The 13,983-nt window shown below is 39.7% G+C and overlaps 1 protein-coding gene across 2 annotated transcripts in view; it reads right to left on the reverse strand.

Annotated features, from left to right (window-relative positions):
- EPAS1 (endothelial PAS domain protein 1) overlaps positions 1-13,983 on the reverse strand; it is a 79,398-nt gene that overhangs the window by 22,596 nt on the left and 42,819 nt on the right. For both annotated transcript variants that reach the window (XM_030446991.1, XM_030446990.1), the window contains exons 2-6: positions 13,330-13,520; positions 2,519-2,670; positions 1,443-1,527; positions 833-951; positions 522-724 (exon numbers count right to left, since the gene is read on the reverse strand). In XM_030446991.1, coding sequence (XP_030302851.1) covers positions 522-724; positions 833-951; positions 1,443-1,527; positions 2,519-2,670; positions 13,330-13,520 — 750 coding nt within the window. The remainder of the gene's footprint in view (positions 1-521; positions 725-832; positions 952-1,442; positions 1,528-2,518; positions 2,671-13,329; positions 13,521-13,983) is intronic.

Raw genomic sequence — 13,983 nt, forward strand, 5'->3', positions numbered from 1 at the left:
ACTAAAGGGAGCAGATAGATAATCAGCAAACGTTGTTTGCTTTTCATTGAGCAAGAGGCTGCAACCCCATTTCAGAGCTGCAGATGCTCTGGATGCTTTAGCAATTCTTAGTTAACCTAGAGCATAAAGTACTTTCCAGCTAACCAATAATAGCATCCTGGGCCAAACCAACCACAAGACAGTGTTTGAGTAAGGTTCATAAGGCAAATAATTTGACACATTCTCTAAAAAATGAGAAGAGTAACCCTATGTATTCTCCAGTTTGTTAAGTCTGAAGAAGTTAATGTTGATGGCTCTAAGTTGCCTCATCTTCTGCCAGTGAATGTGAATTCCTCACTGAGCAGGAGGAGGAAATACAGCAGGAGAATCATTTTGCCTAAACTGAGGTCGTAACTCTTCAAAACAGACTGTACTTTCTTTGAGTCCTCACTTACCAGCTCCACACAGAAGGACATTTGGAATGCTTGCTTTGTTCAAGAATGCAGAAACACTCATGAAAAGGAAAAATCAGTGGAGTTTACCTGTCATCACAGTAGGTAAATTTCATGTCCATGCTATGGCGACTCAGGAAGGTCTTGCTGTCCAGGGGGATATCGATGTTTGAAGGATGCTGAATAGGCTCACACATTATTATAAGGCAGGTGAGAAGAGGCTCTTTATACCCACACAGAGTGTGAGGAGGGCAAGTATTATACACTTTAACTTGTCCAGTGCAGTGCAAGACCTGGAATAATGATTTTTAAGAATAAGAAACAAACTTAGAGTGTACTTTCTCTGCACACCAAAATGTCTTTTAAAATAAAATCCACCTATCATGGCTCAAATACAGTACCTTCCATGTGGCAGACTTCAGATTAACAGTTCTGCCTCTGTTGGTAACGGTGCATTTCATCCTCATGAAGAAGTCACGCTCAGTTGACATCTCTTTGCTTTTCTTTCCAAAGCCGGGCCCTGTATAAAGAAAATGGGAAATTAGTTTTCCTAGTTTTGCTTCTTGATTTCTTCTCCTTACAAGCACAAACAGCTCACTAGAAGAAATAGCAGAATAATTCTCAGATAATGTTCCTACAGAGACCATCCAAGATATACGGACCATTGAGGAGCAGTTTGTAGAGCTCACACATGAACCTTAAGTGGAACTCAAATAGGACTTTGTGCATTTAAACCTGTATTTTAGCATGGAGCACATAAATCTTTGCAAAACATTACATGTGAAAACATCATACCTGTCTTGATGAAAGGAAAACATTAAACAAACAGTTCTTACTGCTATCATATATAAGCAACATTTGGTAAAACAAAACATATCTGCAAAGTACTGGATAACTATTAATGATTACTCTAGGAATAAAAATTCCCTTTACCAAAACTAACATTTCTACTGCCAATTACTTCCTTTGGTTACTTAAAAAGCAAAGACTGACTTCTATTTTCATTATTACCATTTTTCAGACTCAGATTCTCTCGAATTTCTTCATGGTCACATGGATGAGTGAAGTCAAAAATGCTGTGTCCAGTTAATTCCACCTGTGCAGAAATAAGAATTGTATTCAGCTAAATAAAAGCAACTAGGAGGATTTATCTGTTTTTAAATACCATCTATTCAGATGAAATTAGTCACTAGAATGTTGTACAACAACAGATTCAAGCTCATTTGGAGGATTGCAGGATTTTTCACAGAGGAACTAAGGAATCAAAGATGTCAAATCTGACCATGGTCTAACCAGCAGTGTGTAGTGGGTCAGAGGAGGTTTAACTCAGTCTCTTATCAATGATTTGTGCTGTGTCCTGTATTTAAAATGTTTACCTTGACCACACAGCCACATCAAACTGGTGACTTATGAGAGTGAACTAAAGAGCACATATATTTAACCACAGTCCTCTGAAGATTTTAGCTTTTTGACAACATCTCAGTCCAGGTGTGAGAGGACACAAACTGGGAATCAGGAGAACAGCCTTTCCACTACAAAAGGTGCACCCACTTTTCTAGCCTCCCTAAAACTCCCTCAGCTCTGTTTGCTGAGATCCAGCAGTGCTCACAGACACACTGTGACCCTTCCTTTGTTTATCCTAAGAATAACTTCTCATTTTCTTCCCAGTACAATGCCCTACCTGTGGATTTACATGGTGTGGTTTCAGTCAGCATGACCAGTTATTTTCATTACAGAAGGAAAACATACCCTAAACAACAAAGCAGGAAAGGAGGTGACCCAAAAAAGAAGCTCTCTCCCCTCTGTCTCATACTCTAGGTCACAAGATGAATAAATGCCCATTCTCCTCTCCATGGTAATACCTAGGAAGGCAAGATTGCAGTTGCCAAAGACACTACAACTTTGATAGGGAGAAGCTAAAAACACCACACTGTTCTCTGGTGTTCAGGGTACCTTAGAAATAAGAAATTTTATTTCCAGTCTTTTTTGCAGTGACACACAGCTATTTATTTCTACATTTAGGCATAGGATTTATTTCTAGGAAAGAGAAAGGAAAGTGTTAGGGAAAGTGTTAGGGAACAAGCTACCTGGGTAAGACCCATGTATTTGTTGACATTCTCTGACAAAAAGATCATGTCTCCATCCTGTGTCACCACGGCAATAAATCCCTCCAAAGCTTTCAGGTACAAGTTGTCCATCTGCTGGTCTGCCTCGAGTTCATTCTCGTTGTCAGCACATACTGAGAAAAAAAGCAAAAAAAGTATCTAAAACCTTCAGCACCCTAGCCAGCCTTTTTCAACACAAACACATTCAGTTAGAAGGCAACAAAACATTTTCCTGCTGTTAGAACTTCCTTTTCACAAACCCTGTCTGGTGGGGCTTCCCTTGAGAAGCAAGCTGCATGCACAGTGTATAGAAAGGGATGTCCATAACACTGACAGATATTTTTCTAAACTTCCTGGCAAATGCAACAGACCCTCTATTCACCTTTAGAGAGTTTCTGCAGGATATATTTTCAGTACATAAAACTTGTATAGCCAGACACTGAAGGATCTCTTCTTTTTGCACATTCCTCTTAGCCACATGCAACCTTTGTGTTTCCTAATAGGAAATAAGTATAGGGCAAATCTTACAGAAGTTGAGTAAATTTGTGCATTCCTAACAAATGTCTAACAAGATGCTTCTATCAGGTCAGATTTTTTAAGAAGTTCAAATACTTTTCCTCTGAAGTGTTTGTTAACACTGCCTTTAGCAGAAAAAGTAGAACAAACTTCCTTGGAGTTCTTTTGGCAGAATCTCTCTTTCATTCCGTGAACCTTGGTATTTCCAGATCTATCTCACTGATACCTGTTTTTAAATCTGCAGACGTCAGAACCTCCTACATGCCACTTCACCAAACTCAGACAAACTTCATCACCCACCTATGCTTCTCCTGTGGTACAAGGAGGAGAATCTCAGACCCCACTTATATCCCATATGTTTGTATATGCAGATTAATGAGCCCAGTGCATCTCATAATTTTTTGAGAAGTCGTGCCACTGTTCTGCTGACGTGCTAGAATATTTATTAAGGGTTTTTTTATTATTCTTGTTATGCATTTTGCTGATGCTTTTTGGCTGTGCTGTAGAGACAACTGACAACACTGTGATGCCCCCATCATGTGTGTCCCACACTGCTCACCTCCTGCAACAGGAGGCAGTAAGTAGGTAAAGCCACAAGCAGGGAGGCAAGAAGAGGGAAACACTGCTCCTCCTAATGCCCACCACCCAAGTGTCCACTCAGCACTCTTGCCTTCCTTTTTACACTTTTAAGCATGTTACAGCTCCATGAATAAGAGGGCTGCAGGAGATGATATATGGATGACTAGTATAAAAGAATGTTTGTGTAGGAGCTGACCCATTAATTACTTAACATGTTTTGAGTGAAACTTCTGGGATTATTTTTTTACGAAACTATTTCCAGATATTGCATCTGGTCTGTGCACCTCAGACATGCTGTGGTGAGCTTATCTTCATAGTTTTGGTAGTTAGCCTGAAAATTTGTGATCAGACATTGCAAATATGTGCAGTGGTAAGGCTCTGAATTGGGGGCAGACAGCAAACAAACAAGAAACCCCTTATTGTCTCACAATAAAGAAGAATCAACTCCAAACCATACACTGCTGAAGATACAAGGCCATGGGTAAGTCCCACCTAGATCCAAGGTGCTCCATAGCCCAAGGCAGTAAGTATGATCTGAGAGAAGCTGCTGAGATGCTGTTCTGAGTGCCCATCCAGGCTGAGCCCGCTATCAATTTTGCTGGCCAGAGGCTCCAGCCATATTTCATCAGCCTTATTCAGAAGAGCAGTGGGACTTTTAGCCAAGTTTCTTGGAGAAATTGCTCTTCTTTGTTGGTTTAATGTTGCAATTTCAGCATACAGTTTTTGTTCTCTAGTACACATACTGTTAGCATTTGAAAATTTCATTTATGTTCTTCTCCCTGAAACAGCACATTCATCACTTCCCTATGTTTCTTGTTGAAATACTCATTTTGGAAAAAGTCTAGAAACAGGAATGGGTTATTGCTTTGTAAGTATTATTAAAAGTGGTTTGGTATTCTTCTGGATGGGGATGAGGCTGAGCTAAGCTAATGCAGTTCTTACTTTGAAGTTTTAATGAGCTATGATTAAAGGATGAGTTAGATCTACATATCTCCTGCAACTGCATCTGCTAGTGTCTAAGGATGCAGAAGGATCAGTACTGCAGAGCTCACCAAGCTGCTATTTGGAACAGATGAGTGATGACAAAAAAGGATGCTGGGTGCTGCTTCTGCATCCTCATCCTGCTCCTCAACTGTTCCTCTCCACCGGCAGCACAGTACTCATTGGGCAAACATGGGAAAAAACAGAGTCAACCCCAAAACTTGGTTTATCAGCCTTTGCTTCCCAACATGATCGTTTGGTAACAGGGAAGACTCTCTCTGGGGATAGCCAGCACAGGCTGGGGATTTATAATTTTGTGTCTCTGCACTGCAATTCTAACTACACACACAGGGGCCAGTTCCTCCTCGGCACAAAGCAATTGACTGCAGGAAATTACGTCAGGGCTAGCATTTAAAATACAAAAAATACACAATAATATATTTGAATAGCATGCACTTTGACCATAATGACATTTAGGGGGGGGAAAAAAAAAAAAAAAAAGGTAAGTGACCATCTGCTCCCAAGCTTGTTTCTGCTGTGTAAAGAATGTCAAGGGTCTTTTTTTACTTTTCCGGAAGCAAACAAATGGTTTATTCAGCAGGGATCATGGCTATAGCCCAAGACAATCAGCCAAGTGTGGGTTCAGAGAAAAAAATGACTTTTCAGCTCTAACCCCAGACCCTCCTTTACATTTTTTTTTCCCAGCTCATTAAGTTTGCATTAACAAAACATGACCATTCAAAGGCAGGAAGGCTATTCAAAGCATTTGTGTTCTTAAATGCCTCCAATGGTGAAAGACAAACACTTTACTTGTATTATCAGATGATTAAGTTTGCTTTTCCATGTATATAAATTATATTACTTATGCAAACACACACAGAGGACACAGAATCACTCACATGAGGTCTGCAGGTTCAAACCCTTAACATCCTAGCTGAGCACAGCACTTAAAGATACAGTGAGCATTAAAGCACAAGGTTAATGGATTTGGTGGGATCAGAGTTCATGATTTTTTTAAATTAAAGTTATCTTTGTCCAGCCGGAGGCATTTGTGATGTAGACTGGGAGAAGGGAGGGAAGAGGGTTTGTGCTGCTGTGCACCCCCTCTCACATAACCCAAAGCATGGCCAGAGTGTTTTGCAGACACCCTCCAGCTTCCCAGGTAACTCAATAAACCCCTCTGCACCCCTTCCTTCCTCCTTTGCAGCCCCAGACACAGCAGGCAAGGGGAGCTGGCAGATACTGGTGTCTTGTAGTGCTTAATAGGGTGTGCTCATGTTTCAAAGATGGAGTGAGGATGGAGTGAGTGGGCATGATCAGACAGGTGACATCCAGGGGCCACTGTGCTGCTGCTGCTGCCATCTCTTCCTTGCCAGTCCCCCACGGGCATGCCCAGGGAAGGAGCTGCACCAAAGGCACTTTCACATCTGCTGTGTCCAGGTTGTTTGTGGTGGTTGCAAACACACAGTCCAAGGTGGTGTCACCTGTGTTAACCCCCTGAAGCACACAAATTACCTGAGGAGCCTTAGTTCTCAGCAAAGAAATATGCCAGACACCACAGTAGTGGCCGTAGTCTGCCCTGTATCAGGTAACTTCATATAATTGTAGTAATATAAATAATAAATAAGTCCCTCATATGGCTACAGTTACAGCATTATAGCTTGCTCCCATTCTCCTGTGAAAATCACTAACTGCTAATACACAGAGGATGTACACACATTAGAACATTACATCAGAAGCAATTCAGTTATTGCCACTAGCAAAAACCCAGTTTGCTTAAAAAAAGAATATTTTGCAGAAGAAAATCAAACAAAGCCATCAGTACTGCAAGCTGCCCCCAGAAATCCCTATTGTCCTTCACTTCAGCTTAAGAAATTTTAGCTCCAGATGGAAAACATTTGAGAAAGCTGGGTCCAAATTCAAGTATGAGGTTCACATGAAGAGGTGGGGCAGAACTTGGTTTCCAGTAGGCCTGAGGTCACTTTATCCAGGTAGCAGCACCACAAGAGAACTTGCCAGAATTTTCTCAGTCCTAAAGAAAGCTGACCATGGACTCAGTTTACCCTGATTTTTAGACAGAGGTTTTATCAGCAGCACTGTATTTTATTTTTTTTTTTGAATTTTTGAATTTTGAAATAAGGATGCATTTGTTATTTTTCCTGCAGCTTCTTCAGCCTCTATTAATGGGAATATCTCAGTTCATGACAGCAGGGAGACTGGGCTGCAAATACACTATATTCAACTATAAATTAACAGCACATTCAGCAAAATGAAATGCTGTAATATTACTGGTCATATTATAGTTACACTTATGGATCCCAGCCAAGACTGTGCTCATATAGCACTGGGAAGCCTACAAAGAAGGGAGAATCCCTGTCCAGCTGAGAATGAGAGATCTTTCAACATGTCAGAGACAGAGAAAAGTATGGTGGTCTCCCTGGGGCAACTGCAGAGCCAGGAACAGAGCAGTGGTGTCCCATGTCCCATTTTGATGGGTTATCCACCATTCATATTGCTCCAAGGCAGTGTTTCTTGGTTTGCATCAGATTTTGATGCAGTATTTTTTCACATCATGTCTCCGTCTTTATGAAATTTTGATAAATATTTTTAATCAGCTCTACTTAGAAAAAATTTCTAACCACTAAAGTAGAATTTATTCATCAACAAATAACTTTGAACTGTAATGGCAAATGCTTATTGTAGTGTTTATGATAACCTTTTATGCTAAAAATAGCTCTTGTAAACAAGCTTTGATTAATTCCCACTGTCAGGATGTGCACTGTTCCCAAGTTTAAGAACACTTTTTCCGTAGATGCTTGCTCATTTCCTTCAGTCCAACCTCTTGGAATGAGTCTGAAGGCTCAACAATCAAGCAGTCCCTACAAGAAACAACAGCTCAGGTATAAACAACCTCCTAGCAGACAGCCTAAACTCCTCTCAACACCTTTGATCTGTCTCAAAGGGGCCTTTTGGGTAATCTTAGAAGTAGAGTGATAAAAAGTGAGGTCACATTGCCACCCCCATCAAATTTTCACACCTTTTTCCTTAATCCTGGATCCTACAACTACCAGACAGTTGGTTGGATATTGAGCATAGTAGACATTAAGCTGTAGTTGAAACCAACAGGCAGAAGTAGGGGAAGATCTAACAGCAGCTCCATTCTGCATCAGAGAGTAACTTTAAGGCAGACTTGTCTCTTCCTGGTTTCTTGTTTTGCATCAAAGGAAAGAAACGGATTTTTTTTTTCTTCCTTTTTCTTTTTTTTTCTGTCTTGACAGGACAGTACATCCTGTTCAAGGGGATATTTTCAATGTGTTCAATAAAAGCTTTCAAATTAGATACATCAAGAAAAAGCTACTCTTAAACTTGAAGCTTCCTGAAGGGCTCTTATCTCTAAGTGCACAAGCAACTTTGATAAAGAAAACACTTATGTTAGTGTTGTTTTGATTCCAGAGTTTGGACCTAGCCAAATCATTCAGGTGTTGCTCCCAGGAAGCTGCTTTGAGTCCTGCAGCCATTGGTGCTGAACATCAGGACACAGCACTACAGACCAAGCTTCCTGAGCCCCCTGGTGCCTTCTGGTGCAGCTTCCCAAAAGAGGGATGTCACTTAAAGCAGTTGAAGCACTCAGCACCCAGTTCCACTCTCATTCATATCACAGAGATATTTTTCCAATTTAATAAAAGCAAAAAAGTAGATATGTTGTTTTTAAAGCACTGTTTTATGCCACAATGGTCTGAGATTAAATGCAGCTTGTCCAGACAGTTCAAAAACAATGCCCGCATCACTTTTCCCTACAGTATGTCCTCTCCCCTTAAAAGCCTAGAGAAAAGCTATTTTTTCCCTTCTGCTCCCTGCTGGCTTTCCGGCTCTGTTGTCTCACTCCCTTGAAACAACTTCACACTGGCTTCCTTGTGGCCTCCCTTCTCCCAAACAACTTCCCGTCTGCTTCCCTGTTCCCTCCCTGTTTCTGCTACTGTCTGCCTGCACAGGAGCAACTCCCATCCAGTTTCCTTTGCTGAACCTCCACACAGAAAAGACACCACACAATTGGGATGGAATTTTGAAAAGCTGATAAAATTGTGTTTGCCTGATTAGCCTGGCTAAAAAGTCTGTATTCTGGGCACATAGAAACTCACTGGTACCAGAGAGTTCTGGTTCCTGTAACGCCTTTAGCATCAGCATGGTCCAAATAAGCACTTAGTTGTTGGCACCACATGCTAATCCATATGCAGGCTTCTGAAAGTGGATTCTTTCCCTCATATTCAGACAAAAAGAATATGTAAGGCAACCATAGCTGGTCACAAATTTTAGTTGTTAACCAAGACATCCATTCTCAGGCAAAAGACATTTATTTCTCTTTTGCCATCTGTTAATCCCCCCCCCCAAAGAAGCATTAGGCTAATTTACTAGCTATACCAGAGAGTAACAGGGGACAAATACTGCTATTAATTTTTCTGACTATACTAAAAGACATAAGATCCAGAAGCTTCACTGCCAATAAGCATCAGCCTACTTTCAGCAGAGACTTTGAGATCAAAATCTTTACTTGAAATGAACAAAGATCACTTCTAAATTTATCCCCATCAGTTGAATGTGATGATGGCAAAAAATGTATTGTGCCAACAGAATTAGAAGACATCTTGAAAAATATTTAAGATGATGGTAATTAAATGATCCTTCTACTTAGCATTCCAATTATACCATGTACTGTTCTGTGCACAACATGGAAACAGTATTATAAAGCTATTGTTTCAGTTTGCTTCCTGTGATATTAATCTCAATCAGGCCTCAGACTAACAGCCTGCATTTCTAAATGTTAAAGGCTTCCTCTCCAACATTCCCACACAGAATTGCCTACTGTGAAAATCAAAGGGAAACGTGTTACTAAGTAAAGCAGCAACTTTTATAAAGCAAAACCTGGTATTTTTTACCCTTTTGAACTCTGAGATATACAACCAGCTATTTCCTATTATGATAGGATACAAGGGCCAAGCTCAGGCCCTGCAACTCCTGCAGGAGACGTGCACCCTGCAATCCAGAGGCTGGAATTTTCAGGGGCACGTAGCAGGAGAGCTCTCAATGAGAGCTCAGATTCGTGGGCTCTGCCATTCACCTGCTGGAAGAATGTGAGCATAGATTTCCCTAGATCTTGGCTTCCCTACAGATAAATAATCATTATGCAGACAGAGGCAGTAAGACAGCCCAAGTTACACAAGTGAAAAGCCAGGGAATAATAGGAGGGGGCATGAGACACTCAATGCCAGTGGGCTGAGGCTGGCAAGTTGCCTATGGCCTTCTGAAATCCCATCTGGGGCATCAGCTTGCAGAAAGCTGAGGATGAAGTCCTGGGAAGGGCCTCGCTCTCTCTGCTCCAGGCAAAATTGTCATGAAATGAAGAGATGTGTTTGTGCTCGAGTATTGTGTCCACAAACAATAATATAAAATCTGTTGTACCAGTAGGTTTTAACAGAATAATAAAAAAAATGTTAATCAAGCAGGTTTTTTTGTCTACTATCTTTTGAAGCATTTTCCAAGCTGCACAGCAAGCTTATTTTAGGGGCATTTGTGTGTGTATAAGTATATAAATGAAGTAAATGTTATTTTAATGTCCTAATTAATGACAGGACAAATACTTCCACTTAACTCCAGTTTAAGCTAAATGTCTTGCCCAAATAATCAAAACTATTTCCATGAAGAAAAAACCATACAGCTAAGAGGGGGTCTGTGGGCTGTGGCAGGCATTTGCTGCTTCTCATGAACCCTGAGGTCCTCCATCTCCCCATTTCCCTGTTCACCTCTCAGAGAGGACACAGCAACCACTGAGCTCCCCCATCAGTTAAATCAGGCTCCTCAAATGCAATACAGAATTAATGGCAAAATTCCAGTCTGACAAACATGCATGTGAAACAGGGGAAGCTTTCCTTGGGGCTCAGAAAGGGTTTAGAGCAAAGACAAGAATGGAGTGTGGACAGGAATCACACAAACCCAGTGTCTGCTTCACATTCTCTTCAAAATGTGACGAGCAGTAAACTTCATCTGAGAGCCAAAAGCTGTATCAAAACCTTCCACTTTGAATTAAATCAGACCACCTTCCAGTGAAAGCCTTGTGTCCTTATGAAGTCTGACATTATTCAGAAGCTCATCACTGAAGACTTGAACTCTGCTTTTAACAGGAACATATCAGAAAAACAGCACCCACCAAATATTAGCTGTGTTAGGCAGCTATTGTACAGCAATGATGTTAATCGGTCCTGAAAAGCAGAATTTTTTCAAAGTTCACCTGCCAGAAATACCCATATTCAATTTTACAGCCTTGTCTCCTGAGAGCAAGAAACTGTTCTCAGCCTGATAAAGATTTGCTTTGGTCAGAGCACAACTTCACAGCTGTGAATCTCAGGAGACTCAGCAAGAGTAAACTGCCAGGCAATTAATTGCATGAGGAAGAAATAATACTCTTAAGTCATTATTCTGATGGAGAAAATGAAAACTTTTTCTCTGTTTCTACTTTTTCCAATGCCTGATAAATTTTCTTTCAAATATTCAGGGCTTAAATTCTCAGCCTTCCTGTTGGCTAATTTGAATGTTAGTTACACTCTGATGAATTTAAGTAGCAGATGAGCCCTTCACAAGCAAACAGTGGTTTGCTGGCTTGAATTCTTTCATTTCTGTGTATTTGCATTGCCAGAAAATAATACCCAGATTTTTCAGAAGATCAGTGCCTTTAAAATATCTTATGCATAATTCCTCAGAATAAAAGCACTAAAGATTTTAAACCTTTATCTACATCTCCAGTGTCTACAGATGCAGCAATAAACAAATCTGCATTTGACTAAGACCACAAATTGTAATGTGAGGATTTAATCCAAGTCAGTATTGACTGGGAAAGTACATTAGATTTAAGGCCAAGCAACTGACATAGAAAAACCTTAAAATATTAAATCACAGCCTGCTACTACTGTAATGCTTCATTCCCAGACTCCTTTCTAACTGGTGGGTCTTGTTGGTACTTCAAGAAAATGTTAAACAGTTACACAAATCACACTGCTTTTCAAACACTGTTACAAAAAATAAAAACCCATGTATTATGCTTGTAAATGTATATTATATAAATAGATTTATAAATATCAAATAATATGAGCCTAAGCCTTACACTACAGAACCTAAATAAATGCTTAACTATATGCTTTTTTCCTCATGAAGAAATATACATGTATTTGAAAATTTCACTTTAAGCCTAGCAGTTTCCAGGTCAAAGCAAATATTTTTTTCCTGATGACAGCATGAAGCTATTTCACATCAAGTTTCACAGACATATGCATTATATGTTTTATCTGTTAGAACCCTTCAGAAGTTTGCCTTTCCTACACTGTGCCAATCCCTAGCTCATGCCACATAAATATTTGAAAAGGTGAAGCTGTGTTTTGGTGAAAAATTTATTAACAAATTGTCTTGGTGTCTGGAATGTTTAAGAACATTTACCTATTTACACAATTTCTTCTAAGTATTGATTACATGACAAAATTGGAGATGATTTGCAAACATGGTTCAGTAAATAAACTTTCTTTTCACTGAAGTAATCTTAAGACCACATTCTATAAGCTAAAATGAAAATACCCACTTTTTATATGTCTTAGCAGAGCCCACATAAAAGCTACAAAGTTACAAAGCACACAGAAACAGAATTGCATTTGTCCTATTTTTCAGACTAAACAACAACAAACGAACTGCATACTCTTAACAAAATTTTATATTTCCTACTAACATTTATTAAAGTAGTTGTTAAGGTATGACTCAACTTTTCTAAAAAGAAGAAGTGCAATCACGACCCTATTGGGAGGTTTGCCATCAATGAAGATGAAATTTTGGGTTTACCTTTCACAAACAATGCAGGCATTGTTTTGTTAAGGTATTCTGGACACTTACAGGTCATTGTGTGAAAGCTCCCCAGAAACATCAGCTGTTTTCATTGACCTCCCAGGCTACTCAAACCACAGATTATCAGTGATTATTCAAATATGGGTGCAAAATAAGAACACTGTCAATTTTACCTGTTTGTACAAGCTATGAAAATGATGTTGGTTAACATTTCCTACTAGTCCAACGCAAGCAAGATTCTGATGACATAGAATCCATTTATGTTGAGTATTTAACAGTACTTTGAGTTAGCTATCTTAGGCTACCTTGTCATGAACAATCAACTTATTACTCATTAATGGTGTTCAGCACAATTAACCCTTTCAAACAAAGTTCTGGACATTCAGAACTTCCCAGCTGCCTTTTGAATGCACTGGTAACAAACATGCTTGCCATGCCAAAAATAAAAAATGAACTTGTTTTCAGCATGGAAGCTTAAGATGTGTGTTTGAATTCTGATTAAACTTTTAAAAATTCAAAATCTTATAACTCAGATTACTAAGTCACATTCAAGTGTTTTGAGAGTTGCGTTTTTAGAGAGGCAAAATTGCACAACTTGTTAGTTTGGTGATGAAGACCTTATATGGTTAGTATCACTCAGATTTTTCTATCCCAACTAAAATATACGTAATTCCAATGAAAAAAAAAACCAAACACCCAGCCTGTCGTTAAATCCAGCTGTATTCTCACAAGCAGTTGTGTCCTGTTCTCACTTTAGGACCCAGTACTCAGGGAAGACCACACACAATCCTCCCAAGCTGCCACCAGCAAACACTGACAGCTTTACAGCCAGATCTTACCTGAAGACAGAAGCTTGTGAGTACGTAGGAAACTGATTGCCAGGCGCATTATGGATGCCTTGTCAAGGTGGGAACTGATGTTGTGGGGCAGGGGCAGCTCATGTGCCAGTTCATAGAAAACTTCGGTTTCTTTGCTTCTCCTGCATCTTGCTGCATCTCTTGATTTCTCCTTCCTCCGTTCTGAACTGCTCCTGGTAGGTAAAGGAGAGAAAGGAAAAACATTTCTTGAAATGCAATTCATGACCTGAGAGAGGCATTTAGAAGAATCAGTCTGAGCAATGGATCCATTCTGTAAACTGGTTTAAATCAGTTGACCAGACATTAATAGATATTGCTCTTTAAAAATGGGAATTAGCTCTCTGATTCCACACAAGTCAGCCTATGGACCTGCTGAGTCCCCATTGAGACTAATAGGATCAATACCTGACTCAGATGAGGAATCCAAAATGAAACAGAAAACTATTATTCCTGGGATTCAGGAAATGTTCAAAATAAAAACTTCAATCTAGTTCAATCTAAATTTACTTTAAAAAATATTCTGGGATGAGGTGACAATCCATTTTAAATTTGGAACAATTACAGTGCACGTGGCTGTGTTGTAGATATAATGACTTGCAATGGCTGTTCCCCATATTAAAATAAAAGTAATAATAG

This window comes from Calypte anna, chromosome 3, assembly GCF_003957555.1.
Source record: "Calypte anna isolate BGI_N300 chromosome 3, bCalAnn1_v1.p, whole genome shotgun sequence".
In the NCBI taxonomy this organism is placed as follows: domain Eukaryota; kingdom Metazoa; phylum Chordata; class Aves; order Apodiformes; family Trochilidae; genus Calypte; species Calypte anna.